Source organism: Carcharodon carcharias, chromosome 5, assembly GCF_017639515.1.
Source record: "Carcharodon carcharias isolate sCarCar2 chromosome 5, sCarCar2.pri, whole genome shotgun sequence".
Lineage (NCBI taxonomy): Eukaryota > Metazoa > Chordata > Chondrichthyes > Lamniformes > Lamnidae > Carcharodon > Carcharodon carcharias.
The window spans coordinates 97,256,733-97,277,803 of NC_054471.1; the positions used below are offsets into that span (position 1 = coordinate 97,256,733).

At 45.7% G+C, this 21,071-nt stretch overlaps 1 protein-coding gene across 4 annotated transcripts in view; it reads left to right on the forward strand.

Annotated features, from left to right (window-relative positions):
- The window catches only part of myom2b (myomesin 2b), a 181,008-nt gene that overhangs the window by 119,884 nt on the left and 40,053 nt on the right, over positions 1–21,071 (forward strand). For 3 of the 4 annotated variants that reach the window (XM_041187577.1, XM_041187581.1, XM_041187578.1), the window contains 4 exons: positions 4,617–4,653; positions 4,868–4,890; positions 5,022–5,077; positions 10,665–10,880. In XM_041187577.1, coding sequence (XP_041043511.1) covers positions 4,617–4,653; positions 4,868–4,890; positions 5,022–5,077; positions 10,665–10,880 — 332 coding nt within the window. Of the gene's footprint in view, positions 1–4,616; positions 4,654–4,867; positions 4,891–5,021; positions 5,078–10,664; positions 11,792–21,071 lie in introns of those variants that run through there. The other variant, XM_041187579.1, reaches the window with a different exon arrangement.

The following is a 21,071-nucleotide window of genomic DNA, read 5'->3' on the forward strand; positions in this document are numbered from 1 at the left end:
CACTGGTCAAGTCACATTCAATCATGTGCCAGAAAAGACTTGATGGCTTAAATGTGATGGATTGTTTTCTTAGGAATGTAGGCCTGAGTTTTTCAGGTGGCAGGCGAGCTTGGCAGGAGCGGGTGGGGGTGCTGCAGAGCCCATCGCCGCCAGCAATCTGCCCCGCACCACTATTTTACACAGGCGAGCCAATTAAGAGCCAACCCAGTGTAAGATGTGAGCCATAGCGCTCAGTGCTACCTATGTGGGCGGGGGGAGGAGAGAGAGAGTTAGGGCCAGCACTCTCTTGCATGCATGCAGAACTGCCTCAGGGAGATTGAATCGCTATTGTAAATAGTGAATAAAAAGTTTAAAACTTTATTTAAACATGTCCCCTCATGTGACTGTATTGATTGAAATGGGACATGGTTTTATATTTATGAAAAATTTATTATTCAATTAATAAAAGCTTTAGGAAACCTCCTCCTGCTTGTGGATGAGGCTTCCTAAAAAATGTGAAGGCTGCTTGGCCTTTTCGCCTGCTTGCTAACCTTAAGGTTGGACAGGCAGTGTTAACAATTATCTTAATCAGTAATGCCATTGAACATCAAGGGGCAATGGTTGGATTCTCTCTTGTTCCAGATGGCCATTGCCTGATGCTTGTGTAGCTGTAGCCAGCACTTATTGCCCATACCCGGTTGCCCTTGAGAAGGTGGTGGTGAGCTGCCTTGAACCGCTGCAGTCCATGTGGTGTAGGTACATCCACAGTGCTGTTAGGAAGGGAGTTCCAAGATTCTGACCCAGTGACAGAGAAAGAACGGCAATATACCTCCAAGTCAGGATGGTGAGTGACTTGGAGGGGAAGTTCCAGGTGGTGGTGTTCCCATCTATTTGCTACCCTTGTCCTTCTAGATGGCCATGGTCATGGGTTTGAAAGGTGCTGCCGAAGGAACCTTGGTGAATTCCTGCAGTGCATCTTGTAGATGGTACACACTGCTGCTACTGTGCATTGGTGGTGGAGGAAGTGAATGTTTGTGGATGTGGTTGCTAATCAGGCGGGCTGCTTTGTCCTGAATGGCGTCAAACTTCTTGAGTGTTGTTGGAGCTGCACTTATTCAGGCAAATGGGGAGTACTCCATCACACTCCTGACTTGTGCCTTGTAGATAGTGGACAGGCTTTGGGGAATCAGGAGGTGAGTTATTCATTGCACGATTCCTAGCCTCTGACCTGCTCTTGTAACCATTGTATTTAAATGGCTAGTCCAGTTCAGTTTCTGGTCAATGGTAACCCCCAGGATGTTGATAGTGGGGGATTCAGTGGTGGTAATGCCATTGACCATCAAGGGGTAATGGTTGGATTCTCTCTTGTTGGAGGTGGCCATTGCCTGACACTTGTGTGGTGCGAATGTTACTTGCCACTTGTCTGCCCAAGCCTGGATATTGTCCAGAAATCGCTGCATTTGGACATGGACTGCTTCAGTTTCTGAGGAGTCGTGAATGGTGCTGAACATTGTGCAATCATCAGCGAACGTCCCTACTTCTGACCTTATGATGGGAGCAAGGTCATTTGTGAAGCAGCTAAAGATGGTTGGGCCTAGGACACTACCCTGAGGAGCTCCTGCAGTGATGTCCTGCAGCTGAGATGACTGACCTCCAACAAACACAACCATCTTCCTTTTTGCTAGATATGACTCCAACCAGCTGAGAGTTTCCACCCGATTCTCATTGACTCCAGTTTTGCTAGGGCTCCTTGATGCCACACATGGTCAAATGGTGCCTTGATATCAAGGGCAGTCACTCTCACCTTGGTAGAGCCCAGTAGGACCCCAGTCCAGTGTAGAACCTTACTATCTCTGTACCTGAGTCTTAAGAATTCCATTGTTAATACTTCTGTCGCTTGCAGACTAATGGCAAGAATGTATCCATGGCATTCCAGCTATTGGGGTTGGATTGAGTGGCCAGGAAGCTGGTGACAGAGGCTTCCAGTTTCCTTGAGACTTCTGCTGTAACTCTGGCAGAAACCTCTCAAACAGCAGGTACTCAGTTGTGCTGGGTCGCTACCATTTATAGGATATTCTGTTGACCTTGAAAGGGGTAGAACCTTTGCCACTCCCATCCTTTACAAGACAAATGATGTGAGAGTACGGTCCAATGGCAGAGCTGGGGGCAGAACTATCTTTGCAGGGTATTCTCACACCACCATATCAGCAAGCAAGGGCAGTGGCCTGAACTCTTGAAGAAATAGGCCAGATTTTATGTTGAATGAGCAGGCGTATGCCCAACCTGAAATTGCATGAAATAATGCGAGAAGACATTGGGCACACAACATTACAGTTGATGGGTATGCAACATTATAGTCGATGGATGCGCATGGGAGTCAGAAGCATGCCCGCCAACAATTAAGCAGGCGTTTAAGCCCATTAAGGAGGCAATTATTAGAGATTTTACTTGGCCGGTGTACTTCTATGGTTGGCAGGTGGGCCAGTTGGACAGGTGGCCTTCATATTTTCACTTCATTCTCAGGGCAGAATAAAATGTTCGGGATGAAATAAAGTAAATGGAGACGCTTGAGGGTTGAGGTATTATGAGTTCTGCTGTAAGTTGCTTGAACAGTACTGCAGCTCTACAGAAAATGTCAGCCTTCAAGGCGCTCATTGGAAACACCCATCCACAACATCACATCTCACAGCGCTTGCCCTCTTCCTGCCACCCCCCCAGCAGCGTTGAGCCTCTCTTGGTGCACATTTCACACTGGCTGCCAGTTAACTGGCCAGCCTGCCAAAATCGCAGCTCCTTCCAGGCCCACTGATCAAAAGCACCCAACAAGCACAAAATTTAGGCAATAGCCTTTTTATAACATGTATTGGATTAGCTCTCTTGCATAAGAAGCAAATTGTTTACGGTCTTTGTCTCCACCCCTGTGGCAGGTAAGTGCCTGATTTTCCAACTACATAGAGCAGGCAGGACCCCCTTGCATTCATGTAAATGCGATATCAGGATTAGTGCTGGAGGGCATTGCCGGTCACGGTATCATAACCATCAGGATCTTCAAAGTTGGAGGCTTTTTGACAAGGACAGCAAAACTGTCGGCATTTGCTGGCATTACTGAAATTGTCAGTAACTTCGGGAATGTGCAGAATAACGAGAAAATTCAGAAGCTGACGTCACTGCTCTATGTTTCTCCAGAGAGTGTACCGTTGAGAGTGTAATCTGTAAGCAATCCTTGATTGACAAACGCTTGAATAAGTTAAATTTTGCTGAAATGGAGGAGTACAGGTATGCCAGAGGACTGGAGCAGATTACAGAAATAGGGAAAGATGAGGCTACAGAGGGATTTGAAAACAGGATGAGAATTTTAAAGTCACGGCATTCCTTAACCAAGAGCCAGTGTAAGTCCAGACAGCACAGGGGCAATGGGTGAATGGGACTTGGTGTGAGCAAGGTCATGAGCAGCAGAGTTTTGGATGGCCACATTTTGACAGAGTGTAAAATAGGAGGAAAGTACATAGAGATAACAATGGCATGGATGAATGTTTCAGTAGCACATGAGCTGAAACAGAGGCAGAGTTGGTCAATGCTGTTGGGGTGGAAATAAGTTCCTTAGTGGTGGCACATCTTGGAGTCAAATGTAAAACTAAAGTTTGTTACAGCCTCAGACAGTTGTTAAGAAGAGTCAGTGGTCAGGGAACAGAGTTTGTGGAGCTGGGGGAGTGGGCAATGATGACAATGGTTTGGTCTTTCCAGTATTTAGTTGGAGGAAATTTCTGCTCATCCAGTACTGGATATTGGACAGGCAGTGTGACAGTTTAGAGACAGTGGAGAGGTCAAGGGAGGTATTGATGCAGTAGAGCCGGGTGTTGTCAGCACACATGCAGAAACCGATGCTGTGATTTTGGATATTGCCAAGGAGCAGCATGCAGATGAGGAATAGGATGGGGTCAAGGATAAATCCTTGGGGAAAACCAGAGGTAACTACAGGAGCGGGAAGAGAAGAAATGAGACATTTTGACTATGTCTGGATAGATAAAATTGGAACAGGGTGACTGCAGCCACTTCCAGCTGGATGGAATATGTATTGGAGGAGGATGGTATGGTCAACCATGTCAAAGGTTGTAGACAGGTCAAAAAGGATAGATTACTATTGCCTAGTCACACGGTGTCATGTGTGACTTTGATAAAAGCAGGTTTTGTGTACTGTGGCAAGGGTGGAGTGGAAGGGTTCAGAAATGGAGTTTGTGGAAAGATGGGCACAGATTTAAGAGGTGACAACATGATCTGGGACTTGGGAGGGGAAAGGGAAGGTGAAGATGGCATGATAACTTGCAAGGATGGAGGAGTCAGAGGTTAGTTTTTTGTGGAGAGGGGGACTGTACCATAACATGGAGTTCATAGTTGTATGAGAAGCAAATGGAAACAAAGCTCTTGCAATAACTTGTCCAGTTTGGTTAAATTTCACAGTAACTTGATCCGTGTCATACATCAGCGTAATCTAGGGCAATTTGCTTCAAGTGATTTCATTGTTTGTAAAGTTAAGAAGTGTACCTAAATGTCTATTAGATGTGTACCAGTGCAAGCTTTGATATGAGTTTGTAGAGACACTACATTAATTTGAAACCTCCTTCTGATTTAATCTGCAGTTTACGCTGAGGCATACACTGAATTCCAGAGGCTGAAGTAAGTTTCTGTCTGGTGCATATAAATTTCAATTTCAGATTTGTGCAATTTCAGAATGCTTTCAAATGGAATGATTGCAAAGAACACAATTTCTTTGTGCAGTCCATCCACTAACCTTTGTCTTTGTCAGCTGTAAGTACAATGGCATAAATGCTATAATGTCCTTGAATTTAAACAATGCAGTTGTATTAAATCTTTTAATTCTCATTTTCAGAGCTGCAGCGTTTGCAGAGAAGAGTAAGTACAGAGTCTGATTTTCCTATTTATTATAAACATTATTTCAAATTGGTGCCAAGCTCTTCATTAAATAATACAAAAAAAAGTTGTGATTTATTTGGCTTAAGTTTGCATTGATTTTCCCGTTATAGATCGTGGCAAAGTATTAGGAGGATTGCCGGATGTGGTAACTATCATGGAAGGCAAGGTAAGATCAATTCATGATCTGAATCAGTTTTCATTGCTTCAGCATTATGTATTATTTTCACTCAGAGCTGTTGAAAATGCTACTTTACACTTCATGCCACCATGGCTTCAGTCCTCCTCTTAAACCTCTCCAAGAACTTTGCACTCCTTCCATTCTGGGCTCTTTCCTTCACTCCAGCACTGGTGGCCAAGCATTCAGCTGTCTGGGTGCCAAAGCCTGGAATTCCCTCCCTAAACCTTTCCACCTCACCATCTCTCTCCATCTTGACGATGCTTTTTAAAACCTCTCTTTTTGCCAAGCCTCTGCTCACCTGACCTGACATCTTTTTTGGCTGAAGTCAAAATTTGTCAGCTAACACTCCTATGAAGCATGTTTTACCATGTTAAAGGTGGTACATAAATGCAAGTTGTTGTTGTTAAAAATGCTTCTGCGCACTGCTGATGTCACACTTTCTTCAGATACCAAACAACCTTTAAACTATGGTTGCTTCTGAGCTGCATCCTTAAACAGCCAGCAGATTCCAAATGTCAAACTTCCTAACCAATGGAATTGAGGGGACAATGGCAGCATGGATACAAAATTAGCTGAGGGGCAGAATGCAGAAAGTTGTGGTGAACTGATGTTTTCCAGACTGTAGGGCAGTATACAGTGGTATTCCTCTTAGATCGATATGAGGATATTAAACAAAAATTAAACCCAGCAACTGAAATGATAAGCATATTGCATTCTGCAACATTGCCACGCCAAACAACAATTAAAATCTGATCATATTGTATTTACTTATATCAAACAGGCTTTATGGCCTCTGAAGGATTGGATCACTTTAAAGAGTGTCACCTTAGCAGAATAACGAATTGTAACATCGGATTTACTGTGAGCAATGTCATGGGAGGTATGGAACAGTATTTGTCGTTCTTAAAAACAGATTTGGAACAGCCAGAACGCCATCCTAACCCAAGGATTTTCACCTTGCCGTGGTGGAGAGGCTTGGCATGTCCCGATGAACCCCAAGAGCGATGCCGTCTGGAGCTCACGCTCCTGGTAGGGTGTCCCATGGTAGTAGGTTAAGTAGGAGGTTCCAGACACAGAATGATCCAAGGAGTCCTCAACGCAAGAGCAGGCGAAGGAGGCCTGAAGCCCCAATGGCTGCAAAGGCAGAAGAAGGCTGCAATGGGGAAGTGACCTCAGCCACCATGGTCCACCATGCCACTGAATCTGGCCACCAACACCGTGTGGAACCCAGCTGTGCACCGGAGTCCCCACCATAAACTATGCCACACGCAGGCCTCCATCAGGTAAAAAGCCCTGTGGCAATGGAGGATTGGCGACAGGGGCAGGGCTGTGATACCTGGAGGCCCCCCAGCCGAGATTCTGTACACAGGCGGTGGATGTGTGACGGTTGTTGGGCCCGTCTGTCGGAACAGGGGTGCCTTTCGGCAGCTGCGCCTGTGACTGAGCAGCCCTCTTCAGGATACCCTCTGCTCACCCCGAACTGGGAGCGGGCTGGAACAGGTATCCCAAAAATAGGCTGTCCCATTTCTCCTGGCTGGGAAACCGCAGCCAGCGGGATCACCATCTCTGTGGTCGAAGCAAGAGAAAACCAAATTTCAGAACCTGGAATGTAAGAATACTTGTTGATGACCCAAAGAGTGATTGATTGCCCGGAAAGACAAACTGCCATCATGGCTCAGGAGCTAGCAAGGAACAACATCGACATCGCTGCTCTTAGCGAAACCCAGCTCACTGGGGAGGCCAGTGGAAGGTACACCTTCTGGAAAGGGAAGAAGGGAAGACCGTGACCCCCACATCCACACAGTCAGTTTCACCATGAGGGACAGGATAGCTGCCGCGCTTTCCAAACTCCCATTGGGAGTCAATGAAAGGCTGAGGACCCTCCGCCTGCATCTCAGTCATAACCAATGTGCCACTGTCATCAGTGCATATTTAGATTTATTTTAGACTTTAGATTCCGACCATGAAGTCAAGGAAACGATCTTGATGGCGGCCTTGCTTTCATCCCCAGAAATGACAAGATCATCCTCCTGGGTGACTTTAATGTCCAAATTGGACGTGGCCATGAAATCTGGAGTGGAACTATAGGCAAGAATGGCTTGGGGAAGGCCAATATGGTCTGATCGTGAGGAACATGGTCTTCTGCCAGAAGAACCAATTCAAGACCACGGGGAGGCACCTGAGGTTGGGGTATTGGCAGCTCCTGGACTACATCATTACCTGAGGCAGGGACCTGAGGGATGTGCTTGTCACGAAGGCCATGAAGGCTTCTGAACATTGCTGGATGGACAATCAACTTGTGCGCTCGGTGATGAACATCTGCCTGGCGCCAAGACACCAGAAGATCCAAAATGCTCCCTGGAGAAAGCTGAATGTTGCAGCTTTGAAGGACCTGGTACTGTGGGAAGAGTTCCACGCCCAGTTGCACAGTGCACTGGAGCAAGTGCCCACCACAGATGGCATTTCCATCTAGACAAACTACGAGCAACTCAAATCCGCTGTCCTAGACACCTGCGCACAGACTATCGGGTTTGCGCCACAACTGAGCCAGGACTGGTTTGACACCAATGACACTGCAATCTCCTCAAGTGGAAGCAAGCAGCCTTCATCGCCTGGCAAAGTCTGCCACATACCTGGCAAATGACGGCACTGTCCCACCAACTGAAGGCTGAGGTCCAGCGACACATTCGAGACATGAAGAACAACTGGCAGGTGGAGAAAGCCCATGCGCTATGTCGGCCAGTATGACATGCGCAACTTCTTCCAGGCTACCAAGACGACTTATGGACCCCAATTGACTGGACAAAACCTTCCCCTATCACAGGACAGCTCCTGGTTCCTCAAGGACAACAACGCCATCCGTCAGTGTTGGTAGGAGCGCTTCAAAGTGCTCCTTAATTGGGACTCCACCGTATTGGAGGAGACCCACCAAGCCATCCCACAAAACCCTGTGGAGGATACACTCGGCAATCCACCAACCATCGATGAGCTTAAGGGGGCCATCCAATAGATGAAACTCAACAAAGCCGTAGACCAGATGGTATACCCACAGAGGTCTACCATGCTGGCAGCTAACAGCTTACCTGACAACGACTCCACTACATCCTCCGACTCTGGGGGAAAAAGAGGACATCCCCCAGGATCCCAAGAAGGGGGACAAATCTGAATGTGAAAACTCCAGGGGGATTTCCCTCCTGTCCAAATGTGTGTAAGATCCTGGCCTACATCCTCCTGAACCACCTTCATCTGGTTGCTGAAGAGATCCTCCTGAAAACCCAGTGTGGCTTCCAACCATCCCAAGATACTGCAGACATGGTCTTTGTGGCTGGACAGATCCAGGAAAAATGTCAGGAGCAAAACTTAGAGTTGTTCCTCGCCTTCATTGACCTGACAAGTGTTTTATTCTTCAAATTATTAAACTCCATGGATCGTCCTCCAGCACTTCAGTTGCCCATTGAAGTTTGTCACCATCCTGAGACTCTTAAATGACAACATGGCCTCCATGTCCAGAGTGGAGGATCTGAAACTGACACCTTTCACATCCGGACCAGGGTCAAACAAGGTTGTGTGATCACCTCCACCTTGTTCACCATTTACTCAACCGTCATCACCACCTCATCCGAGATGACCTACCACCTACTATCAGCATTTGGTATTGTCTGGACGGGAAGCTCTTCAACCTTTGGTTGCTTCTGGGCAAAAGCAAAGTTCACACCATGGACATCCATGACCTTCAGTTTGCGGATGACTGCTGCGTGATGGCTCACTCTGTACAGGACATGCAAAGGACACTTGACCTCTTCAACACCTCGTTGTAAGAGGCTCGGCCTGTCCTTAAACATCACCAAGATGAAGGTCATTCACCAACCTTCCCTAGGCCAGTTGAGCATCCCCCTCGCCATCCACATTGATGAGGTGGCCCTAGAGTATGTGAAGCACTTCACTTATCTCAGCAGCCATCTCTCACAAGGGACTACTATCGATGAGGAAGTCCAAGATCGAGTCAACTGTGCCAGCGCTGCCTTCTTTAAGCTGTGCCAATGTGTCTTTGACAACAGGGATCTTTGCAAGTCAACAAAGGTTCTGGTTTATAAGGCTGGCTGTGTTGACCATTCTCCTCTACTGCAGCGAAACATGGACTGTCTACTGACGCCACATGATGATCCTTGAGAGTTTCCATCAGCGGTGCTTGTGTCGAATCCTGGAGATCAAATGGGAGGACCACCAGACTAACGTGAGAGTCCTCCATGAAGCTGCAACCACCAGCATTGAAGTCCTGCTTCTGCGGAACCAACTCCGAAAGACAGGCCATTGCCTGAAAACTGTCTCCCTCAGTAGGTTCTCTCCTCACAGCTCAGCATTAGCCAATGCTCAAAGGGCAGCCAAAGGAAAAGGTATAAGGATACACTCAAGGTTGCTCTAAAACATGGAGGCATTAACACCACTGACTGGGAGGAAAATGCTGCCAATCGCTCGGCATGGCACCACCTGGTCCATCAAGGTGCAAGTCACTTCAAGGTTCACTATTTTGACAGTGAAGCAGAACAACAGCGCCAGAGGAAGGAGAAGGAAGCCAATGGGAGGGCTGCAATTTCCACTCCCCTGCGCAACAATGTGCCCCCACTATGGAAGAACATGTCGATCCAGAATTGGCCTCCTCAGTCATCTGAAGTCTCAAGCCTGACAGATGTTGTTCTCAGTTTCAAGGGACTGTGCCGACGATAGTGCTATCCCTTTCCCAAGTCTTGCTGCTTACTTTATGTATAACTTTTATATTTAAAGCAACAAGGGCATTCAAGTGCACTATACGTATGTCAAAGTGGAGAAAGCACAATGACCCAAGTTTTCACCTGGAGCATGCTTCAGATAAGCAGTGATTGAAGCATTATTAACACTCACTTGGTATTTTTGGAAAGAGACTTGGTGATTTAGTTTCCTCTACACTGAATTGGTGAACTGCCTATGCTTTCCCTGTGCTGCTAGTTGACTCCCTACTTTGGGAGAGTAGGAATTCTGGCAGGATTGCCATAGCAGCACCTGAAAGATGAGGGCTGAGCAGATTCGGGCATGGGACAGAGGGGAGGGGGATGACAGAGGGCAATAATAAAAGGACTGAGGACTTTGAAGATTGTCCAATAGGAGTTTCAGGTGATGCTGAAGGGATTTACCCTGCAAAACTATTCACAAAATTGCGAGACCGTCTTCCAGCAATCCCTTTAATTGAGGCATGCCCTGGTCATTTCCTACTTTTGCCAGCCATGTATACTGGGTGCCACATTAATGCCAACCAAAATGACACTGTGACTACCAATATGAAAGGACCCCGATCTGTATGCAATATTGATGCCCCGGTGTGCTCCCAGCGGGAATGTTGGCTGCTTAAATTGAAGCAGGTGAGGCTTGGATTGGATGTCGACAATAAGTTTATTTTTGACTCGCTCCCACCTCTTTCGTGCTATGAGATGGGGTTGGTAGAGGGACGGAAAACAAGGCCTCGACCTCCCCTCCAATGGTGTGACCATACAAACTTCTACGTTTTTGCAATTAAGCATTAACTTTTTGCTTTGTGTTTCAGACACTGAGCCTCACTTCCACTGTGTTCGGGGATCCGACTCCTGAGGTGACCTGGCTGAAGAATGACAAAGATCTCGAGTTGAATGATCACCACATTGCAACTCTTGAGCAGGGAAAATATGCTTGCCTGACCATTAAAGGCGTTACCACAGAGGATTCAGGAAAATACAGCATTAACGTCAGGAACAAGTATGGCGGCGAGACAATTGATGTCACTGTAAGTGTCTACAAACATGGCGAGGAGATACCAGTGGTAAAAAGGGGAGTTCAGCCACCCCCAGTGTAACCAAAGACTTCCCTACATGTAGAAGCTTCTAAACCAGCAGAGCCACCTAATGGTTCAAAGGTTGGCTGAAGAAAGTAAGGCAAAGATAATTCAAAATAGCAACTTACTGTAAACTTAGGTTGAACTGCAGTGAACAATTAAATTACAGGTCGAAGCTTTATGTAGTAAATAGAATTTTGATTTGGCGTTTGGAGGGGGGGAATCAATCTTAGTCCGTTCCTCAGTGCAACGTACAACATTTATTCATTAGATGATAAGTTTTAACCCCAAAGTGATTTAAGGGGAGATCAATCTGCTTAGGTGCTCCTAGCAAACGCTGATGATATGTGTCAGGAAAATTCGCATCCCCAGCCCATGATTTTACGTTAATATTAATTACTTTCTCACCTGGAATGGGGCGGGACCACTGACGCACAGAATCTCCTCTTCAGTTTTTTTTTGCTAAGAGACACAGAAGGTCCTGGATGTTTACAGAGGAATGAAGTTCATCGTTGTAAGTGCGACAGTGTCAAAATAAATCGGTGAAGGTTTTGCAGAATGCATCTCTTTAACTGGTTGCAACAGTACAATTATATTTATTTAGAGGCTCTTCTGATGTAATGGTCCTGATTCAAAATGAGGAATGTACAGCAGCTTGAATCTCATGCCTGTCTGAACTAATTGTCACTTTGTTACTTCCAGGGGACTTTAATATAGCAAATTAATATCAACCCTTGGCTAGAATTCACTCCTACTGTAACCATGTCACATGACTAATATCTACCATGTCTAATTAAGTTGCTGTGCTTCGTTTGTCATGCTTTGCACCAATAAAATGGCCTCTTATGGCAATCTCTGATGCATACTTGTATTCCTCTCACACTGATTTCATCACATGTCTCATAACTCCCACACCTAAGTATGAGGTGGCATTAACAATTCCACTCTTGATTCAATGTCTGATGTAGTGGTTTAGCACTTCTTGTTTGATGTATGATTTTCACCAGCAATGGAATAACAGCACCTGCACATGGAAGCAAATTTGTAAAAAAGGTTTCCCAGCCAAAAGGGACTGGATGATGAAATGGCTTAATGCACCTTCAGTTTCACATGGGAATCAGCTTGAAGTCCGTGCAGACTAAAGGCACAAATGTCTCTTCCAGCTATTCACCATAAAGATTCTTTGTGAACTCATCCGAGCTCCTGGGGGCTTAGAACACAGAACTGTTCATCAGCCAACTGTTTCACTCAAATGAAAACAGGATGACTGGTGCTCAGCCCAACCATCAATGATTTACATTCAGTCATAAGGACGTGAGTGAGACTGTTTGATGATGATTCTACAGCAATCAGACATATTTGCAAAGCTTATAATGAAGGAGCTTAGGCCAGCTAACAGCAGGACTTGAACAATGTTCAGGCATTGGCTGACTTGTGGAAGATAACATTTTCATCACATAAGCCCTTGCAGTGACCACCTCCCACAAGCAAAACTCCACCCCACTTCCCCCAAATGTGGTTTAAAGGATTAAATTATGACAGGTTGTGAGATGATTTAATTTAGGCATTAAAATGATATACATAAGAGCTATTTCTGCTGGTGGAACAAGTGAGGACAAGGGGGCACAAGCTTAAAATTAGAGCTGAGCTTATTTAAGGATGAAATCAGAAAGCAAATATACAATTCCCCCTCTCAAAATGCTCTGGGTGCTGGAGCAATTGAAATTTTTCAATTCTGGAATTGACAAATCTTTATTAGGTAAGGATATTGATCAAAGTGTAATTAATTTGATTAGTTGTAATTGAATATAATGACAGAACAGGATCAAAGGGTTAAATGGCCTACTCCTGTTCCTATGTTCTGACCTTTAACAGCACCGTCATTGCTGAGTCCACCTCCATCTACATCTTGAAGTCACCACACACCACAAGCTTAACGGAAAGCAGCCAGACCAACTGCATGGCTATAAGAGCAGGGCATACACTGGATGCCTGGTGATGAGTGGTTCACCTCCTGGCCTTTCAAAGCCTCTCAACCATCTACAAGGCCTGTTAGGAGTGTGATAGAATGCTCATTACTTGCCTGGATAGATGCAGCTACAACCCCACCCAAAAAACTCTAATAGCATACAAGATGCAATAGTTTGATTGATAAGTGCCCTGTGCCACTAGACTCCATGCCCAGCCCTTCCATTGTGTACTCTGGCTCTATTATGTGCAATCCATAGGAGGCAGTGTTGCAATGTTACATAGACAGCACCTCACTCCCCCATGTGATCTCCACCACTGAGAAGGACAAGAGAAACCAAATTGCAGGAATACCATCAGCAAGTGACACACCCTCTGAATGGGACATAGAAACCCTGTATTTCAAAGATGATTGTCATGATTATCTGCTTTATCTTTGGAGGAAAATCAGTGGAACCCCCCTACCCCCTCAGAGAAATTGTGGAAATGGCTGGTGTTCCTTGGGGGTTTCCTCTAATCTCCTGCCAATGCCAGATCAGGTAACTGGAGAAACCCTGTAGAATTATGGGCTGTATAGTTATTCCTTCATGATGTTAGGTGAGAAACCTCTGGAACCTGCTATCTAACACCATTGTGGGAGCAGCTTTAGCACAACAGCAGCAGTGGTTTAACAAAAATGCTCATCCCTATCTTGGGTCAGTCAGGGATGAGTAACATAGGCCTGCCAGCATTAATTTGTATCCGGAGAACAAATTAAAGATTCACACTGGTGCAGTAAGACATCGCCTTCTGCAAGCTAAGATACATTGTTGAGCCAGAGTGGGCCTCACTGACCATAGCCTGAGTTACACTTGATCTCATATTGAAAATATTGTATTTTTGAGCAGATGTTACAATGAAAGCAATTGAATTATAAGTTGGTTCTGGACTGTCAGGGGAGTGATGCATAACTCCCCACTAGGCCAGAAAAGGAAATGAAATAAAAACAGGAACTGCTGGAAATGTTCAGCAGGTTATGAAAGCATCTGCGGGGAGAGAAGCAAGAGCTAACGTTTCCATCAGGAATTTGAAAACCTATCTCAGCAGCAGACCATAAGCCATGTCCCTTTGCAAGAAAGTGCAGGAGACAATGGAGACTCCAAGGAAGAACTAGAATAAAGATATTCCTACGAGTGAACAAATCAAGCTAGCAGGGCTGCTAACTAAAGCCGATCCACACAAAACACTGGAGTTAACTGCTGGTTAATATGATAAAACAATGGCATTACAATGGCTCTACCTCTATAAGTATGATAGATTAGATGTAGTTTGCTGAAGATATTTGGAGTTCTTCCTACAAGAGCTTCTTGCACATGGGCCCCAACATTCACTGATTTGTTCTAGGTAGGGGTCTGGGGTTGTAGTCGGCCTTGGAGTTTAAGTTCTGCTACATTTTCCCTGGCTAATCTTCCGCATTTTGAGCAGAATTATAGAGGGAAATCCAGCCTTGCACCTCTTACACTTTGCTACAATCCAATCTGAATGCATCCCCCTACCTTCCTTTCATCCAGTGATATCAAATCTCTGCTTTATTCTTGCAGTCAAAATTCCCAACTCCACATCCCATTAACAAGTACTTTATGTTTCTCTGGGAATAATGGAGACCAATCCATGAAATTATTCAAGAAAAGATATATAAAGGTAATAGAAATTTTAGAGAAGGGCAGTCACAATGATTCCAAATTTCAGGTGACTGAGATAGCCTAAGGGATAAAGTCAATGTAATCAGAAAATAAAAGATTGAGAAGGCTTGAAATAATTAATAAGGCAGATATGAAGAGTTAGTTGTGAAAAATTATTGTAGAGATCATGACTACAGACTAAATATGTCATTTGAGTATGATGTACATATTTCTACCAGTTGTCTGTGCATCTGACATTACAGGGAGTTGGCTTACTCTGCTACATCTACTTGCATAGTAATGTAACTCAAGTTCATGACAGTTATACCTCCTTGTTGCTTGAGCTGGGTGATGACTATTTCATGAGTTCACATGTCTTTTTCCAAGGCGGCCAAGAAAACATTAGGTAAGTCAAGAGAAGACACTATTCGATAAGTTGCTTCACTTTACAATAACATATACATAATCAGACCCACTTAATTCAATCAGCACACTATATCTTCACATAATAATAAACAAAGGACTCTACACATTTCTCCACATCGGTTAGTTCCCTTACCTGAAACAAGATAACTTCTAACGATCTTCCAGCCTTTCTTATCCCTTAATCTCGATGAAAGCCTCTGCATTTTACTCCTTCAAAACCTAACTGACATTGCAGCCTTTACTTGTACAACTTGACTGATTATTTAGGTCTTGACCTGTGGTTTTATCTCCCCCTGTTCACGGGCAGGCAGAAATTATGTGGGGAGAAATTTGATACTGTTTCACCCATTTCATATGAATAATTTAGGCTCAGAGGGGTACAAATTTCAAATGATGACCTTACGTGCCCACCTCCTTGGGTGCAAACTCACATTATGCCACACAGTGCAAGTTGAATTTCCTCTCCAAAGACTTTCCATCGCAAGTGAGCTCTATATTAAGCAATCGAGTAGCTTATCTCAATGATCATTGTTTAAGATCTTTGACAAAAACAACTTCCATTTAGCATATTATTCATCTTGTATCCAGGTGCTTTGTTAAATCTATGTGAATACACTTACTCTTTAAATAACATCTACCATTAAAATAATTATATTCCTAAATCATTGCTGTGAAGAAATGCTAACAAGAGGCTGAATTTTCTGGCTGACGCGTGGGTGGTGGAGCCCGCGCGTCAACGCTTAAAATGTCGTGCCAGCGTCCCGATGTCAGCGCGCAGCATTGCGATATTTAGGTGGGCGGGTGCGCTATGAAGTGCGACGCACGCCCGCCATTAATTAAAGGCCTTGTTAAGGCCCTTAACTCAGCAATTGAAGCCGATCTTGAGGAGCCCGTGTGAACTCCGGCTCAGTGCATGGGCCCAATGAGCAGGCGGGTAGGAGAATTTTTAAAAGCCTAATCCACGGGCAGGATATGTGGGCTCAGAGGGGTTGTTCATGTTTTTTCTGAAGTATTTAATGCAGAAAGTGTTTTAAACTTGCCTGTGTGATTGTTAGCAGTTCAGATCGATTTGCAATAGCTTTCTCTCTACTTTGAAGCTTCAGCTCAGCACTCTGCAGATAGTTATCTTTATTGGGCCTGCAGCTTTCCAGAGGACTCCATTTAGCCTGGGTACGGGTTCTGACTTCTCCACTGGAGGCAGTTCCTCTGAGGAGGAAGGGAGGGATAGAATAAGGAGGAGGCCAGGAGTGGACAATCAGCCTCCAGAGGAGCCACCTTTGGGAGGCCAGGCGCAGGCACAAGGGGCACAGGGCCAAGAGGTTGTCCAAAATGGAAGGGGCCACAGAAGACGCCACTATCCTGCTGCCAGGCTATACAGGCGGCGAAGCAGCTACCTCAATATGACTGAGGTGCAGTGACGAAGGAGGCTCCACTTGTCAAGGGAGGCAGTCAACTATATCTGTCAGATGATTGGCCCTGAGATCTCCCCTAACTGTGTGGGAGGACACCCCATGCCAGCGGCTCTGACACTTACAGTTGCCCTCAACTTCTATGCCTCTGGCTCCTTCCAGGGCTCGATGGGTGACCTTTTCGGTGTCTCCCAATCAACTGTCCACACTTGTGTCAAGCAGGTTACAGATGCTCTGTTCAGATGGGTATTGACCTTCGTCGACTTCCGCTGCAACCAGGCAAGTCAGGCACAGCGAACCAGAGGCTTCATGGCCATTGCTGGCTTCCCCCATGTCCAGGGTGCTATAGACTGTACACATGTGGCCATCAAGGCACCAGCAGGTGAGTCCGGTGCCTTTGTCAACTGGAAGGGCTTCCACCATGAACGTGCAGACAGTGTGTGATCACAGGATGCAGATTCTGCAAGTTTGTGCAAGGTACCCAAGCAGCTCCCACGATGCCTACATCCTCATACCCTCCCAGGTGCCGGGGTTCTTCAGTGCTCTGGCTCGGCTGGATGGATGGCTGCTGGGTGACAAGGGCTATCCCCTGCGAAGGTGGCTCATGGCGCCACTCCCCCCTCCAAGAACAGAAGCTGAGGAGTGTGATAATAGGAGCCACAGCACCACAAGGGCTGTGGTGGAGAGAGCCACTGTTCTTCTCAAGATGTGCTTCTGTTGCCTGGACACTCAGGGAGCGCACGCCAGTACCCCCCAGATCGCGTCTCTCTGATCGTGGTAGTCTGCTACGCTCTGCACAATCTTGTGCGGGAAAGGGAGGATGCAGTCAACGATGAAGACCTTGACGCAGTGGATGAGGTTACACATGATGAATCCAGCAGTGTCTCAGAGGATGAGGAAGCACAGGGCGATGATGAGGGGCAGCATGCCAACCCGCTACTACACCAAGGAGGCAGAGACATCCGGGGCACTTTAATCCAACAAACCTTCAGCTAGCTCCACACACATCGATCAGCAGGACCAGCATTGCCTGACGCTTCCATACGTGGCACTTAGGTGCAGCTGATGAGGTGGAAGATGTAGCACTTAAGGGCTTAGTACAGAAACATCAATGTCCACTCAAACACTCATGAGATATCTGTGAAACATACAAATGCAGCACAAAGGAAACACCCTCAGCCATGGTCAGAAAAGTGGGCTTTATTCTGTCCAGAATAAAACACAAACGTCGCTCAGACGTACATAAGTATATTTTCCCTAATCTAGGGCCAACACAAAATCCCCTGTGAGAAACCCCGGGTGTGCCTAACGTGCCTTATGCTTACGTTTGCGGGTGCTACGTCTAGGTGCCGCCCCATCGCTTGGAGTGGCTTGTGAGCCAGCCTGCTGACTCTGCTGTGCTGTTGACCTCGATGACCTTGATGGCCGTCCTTTGGCCCGTGGAGCCTGTGCTGGCCCCACCTGAGAGGGAGTGGCCAGTTCCAGAACTCGCACTTCCCCAGTTGCCGCAGCCTCAACAGATGCACCGGTCACTGGCTAACTTATATTCCTGGCTTTAATTCCGATCTGCTGCCGCAAGTAGAAACATCCTCTCAATATCTAATCTATTGACTCATTTGATAATTGTAAAGACCTCAATTAGGTCACCTCTCAGCCTTCTCTTTTCTACAGAAAAGTGCCATAACCTACTCAATCTCTCCTGATGGTTGTAATCCCTCAGTTTTGATGTAATTCTTGTATATCCTTTTTGCACTTTCTCCATGCTTTTTGTAATATTAAATATCTGTCCAAAGAGGAAAGTGGCACATGCTGGGGTATGCACACAGGCATTTCTTTTTCTCTCAGGCAGGAGAAACAAGAGCCTGGACTTTAACCTGGAGGCAGGTTCTGTGTGGGGCAGCTGTTGTGAGATCCGGAAACTCACGAATGTCCTGCAGGATTTAACTGTAGGGCTACTTTATCGTTTTTCCCTCTCTGAGGGATTCCTTTCCACAGGCAGCATAATTGGTGGGCTGGAGGCTTTTCGAACGGGGAGCCTGCTTTACAGGGTGGAAGCCAATGAGAATGAGTAAGTGCATTAGGGGAGTGAGAAAGATTGTGTTCGGGGGGGTTGGTTGGGTGGGTGATCAGGATTGCAGCGAGGGCTTCCGATAGTAGTCTGGGGATCCTGACCACGGGGAGGGGGTGTCCCATGCTGGTCTGGGAGGGTCCAATGGTGATTGGGGCTGTCCAATGGTGGCGGTGGGGAAGGAAGCAGACAGCTTACGGAGGGGTGGGGGAGAGGATTAAGATGGGGAGGGGTGGTTAACTGGGTTATCTTCATGGGTCTGAAAAAATGCTCCAGGATCGGAAGGTGCTTACCTCATGGATTCAGCCTCTCCCATCTCCTTTCAGCTGTCGAGTTTCCAACGGCCCAGGAAACCCAGTCAACTCAGTTGAAAATAGAAACGATTGTTAAAATGAAGACAGGCAGCCTCATTATAATATTTAAATGAACACCCCGTTTCCCTCAAGTGGCTTATTCACCCTCTCCTCATACCACTCCATTAAAACCAGAAATGGGCAGGTTCAATTCCTGTTCCAAATAGTTTGCATTTTGACCTCTGACATGACTCCAAACCACCCATGTTTGGGTGTTAAAATTTAAGCCCACTGTTGCCGTAACACCTTTGCTGTAACATGCTTTAAGCACCAAAACCAGTAGATGGCATTATAAGACCACAGTCTCATGAACCTCTCTCGCTAATGTGTTATTCTAAACTGCAGGGAAATTTTAAATCTGTCTTATGAAACAATCAATGGATTCAAAAATAGCATCTGCTGAGAGATAGAATTTAGTCTTTCACACTGTTAAAATCTAAGGATGGATCTAATACTGAAGTGCAACACGCATCTCATTTATATAGCATATTCTATTGTACTAAAAAAATGCCTGCTGATCTTACAAGACATGGAACATAAAATGCCGCTTTAAAGTGGCTTTTATTATTAACAATCTGCAACATTTCAGTAAAGATGAATGTAAAACTGTACTGCCTCTCAAACATCAGGAATTTAATATTAAAATGATTCCTATTTAAGGGACTTGGAAAGATAGCAAAAAAGCTGCATATCTCTTGGCTACCATCATGGTGCTGTTTGCAAAAAAACACGTGGCTGTAAGATTTATTTTGCTAAAAGGTGAGGAGAGATTCTTATCTGCCTTCAAATGTTCATACTGTCTCTCTCAGTCTCTGACTGTCATTGAGGCTGCTCTTTTCTTTAAAGTCTCTGGTTGAAGGACTGTCACTGCTGAATTACTATTCATTCCACACAGAAAAGAACTGCAGGAGTTTTCTCTCTATATATGAAGTGACACTGTAAATGGGCTTGTGTAGATATGATATTTCTCTTCTAAAACTAAAGACTCAAGGGGACCAGAGGGATGGTTTGCTTAATTGGAGAAGTGCAGTGACTTGGGAAAAAGTGCTGAAGTCTGAATGTTCACTTACAGTTGGAAGTTTGGCGTTGTAAGGAATGGAGCCTCCACCAACAGCCGCGACCCCCACCCCACCCTGCTTAGACGGTGAGAGAGAGCAGGGATATCCCCTTGGTGTGAAATTCAGCTTTCCCAATCCATGAGGGACACAAGCATAAGAGCGGAGGCGCGGAGGGTGAACAAGGTGCATCAGCCTCTCAAAGAGGAATGAGCCCCACTAGGAAAATGGGCTGAACTCATGAGGACAATTTTAACATAAGTCCCTTTACACAGGGAGTCGAACAGGGGGGTTAGAAGGAATGAGTGAGATCTCAGCGGCTGGGGGCGTGGTGACAGGTCAAGGGCACTGAGTCTGAATATAGCTGGCAGAAGCTGGTGTCCCTAGCAGCATGAGGTCCTCCAACAGCTGGCAAGCTGCAGTGGGTTTAGTGCTGAAGGGCACATTAGAGCAGCCCAAGTATTTACAGGCCCATCATGCAAATATTTAAATCCTTTCCATTCGAGGAACTATTGAAGAATGCCAAGAAGTTGACTGCCTGCAGAAAACTGGGTAAGTGGGGGGGGGGGGGGGGGGGGGGGTGCGGGTGGAATGGAGGAGGACCACAATCGAGGAATCGCTGCCTGAGTTTGAAAATTATACAGCAGAAATGACATTTTGGATATGTAGACAAACTTAGTGAGTATTTAAGTTGTATAACTCTAACATTGAGCCCCTGTTAAACCTTGGACTTCTAAGTTGCATGGTATTCTCAGCTAGAATCTGAAACCCTCGATATCTTGAATTAATCTTTTAATCCCTTCTCTACATTGTTACAGCCAGGTGAGGGAGGCGGGGGGGGGGGGGGGGGTGTGTGAACTGGCTCTCCTTTATTCAGCCCCCTCAGTTAGTCACAACAAAGATGTTTTAAAATTTCTTTCCCCCGTAAATGGCTTTTCCAATCCAAATGTATTTACTTTGAAAGAAGGAGCAAATCAAGCCAGGTTTTCTTGAGTCAAAGGAAGAGTAAGTTTCTTAGTTGCTAATGCAAGAAAAAATAATAAAGATGCAATCACACACACACACACACACACACACACACACACACACACACACACAGATATCAGAAGCATGAAAAGTTAGACTCCAAATAAAAGTTAGAAGAATACACTGTTAATACCTTTGCTTGCCCTTGAGGCATAGATTGTTGAATTTTGCGGCTGT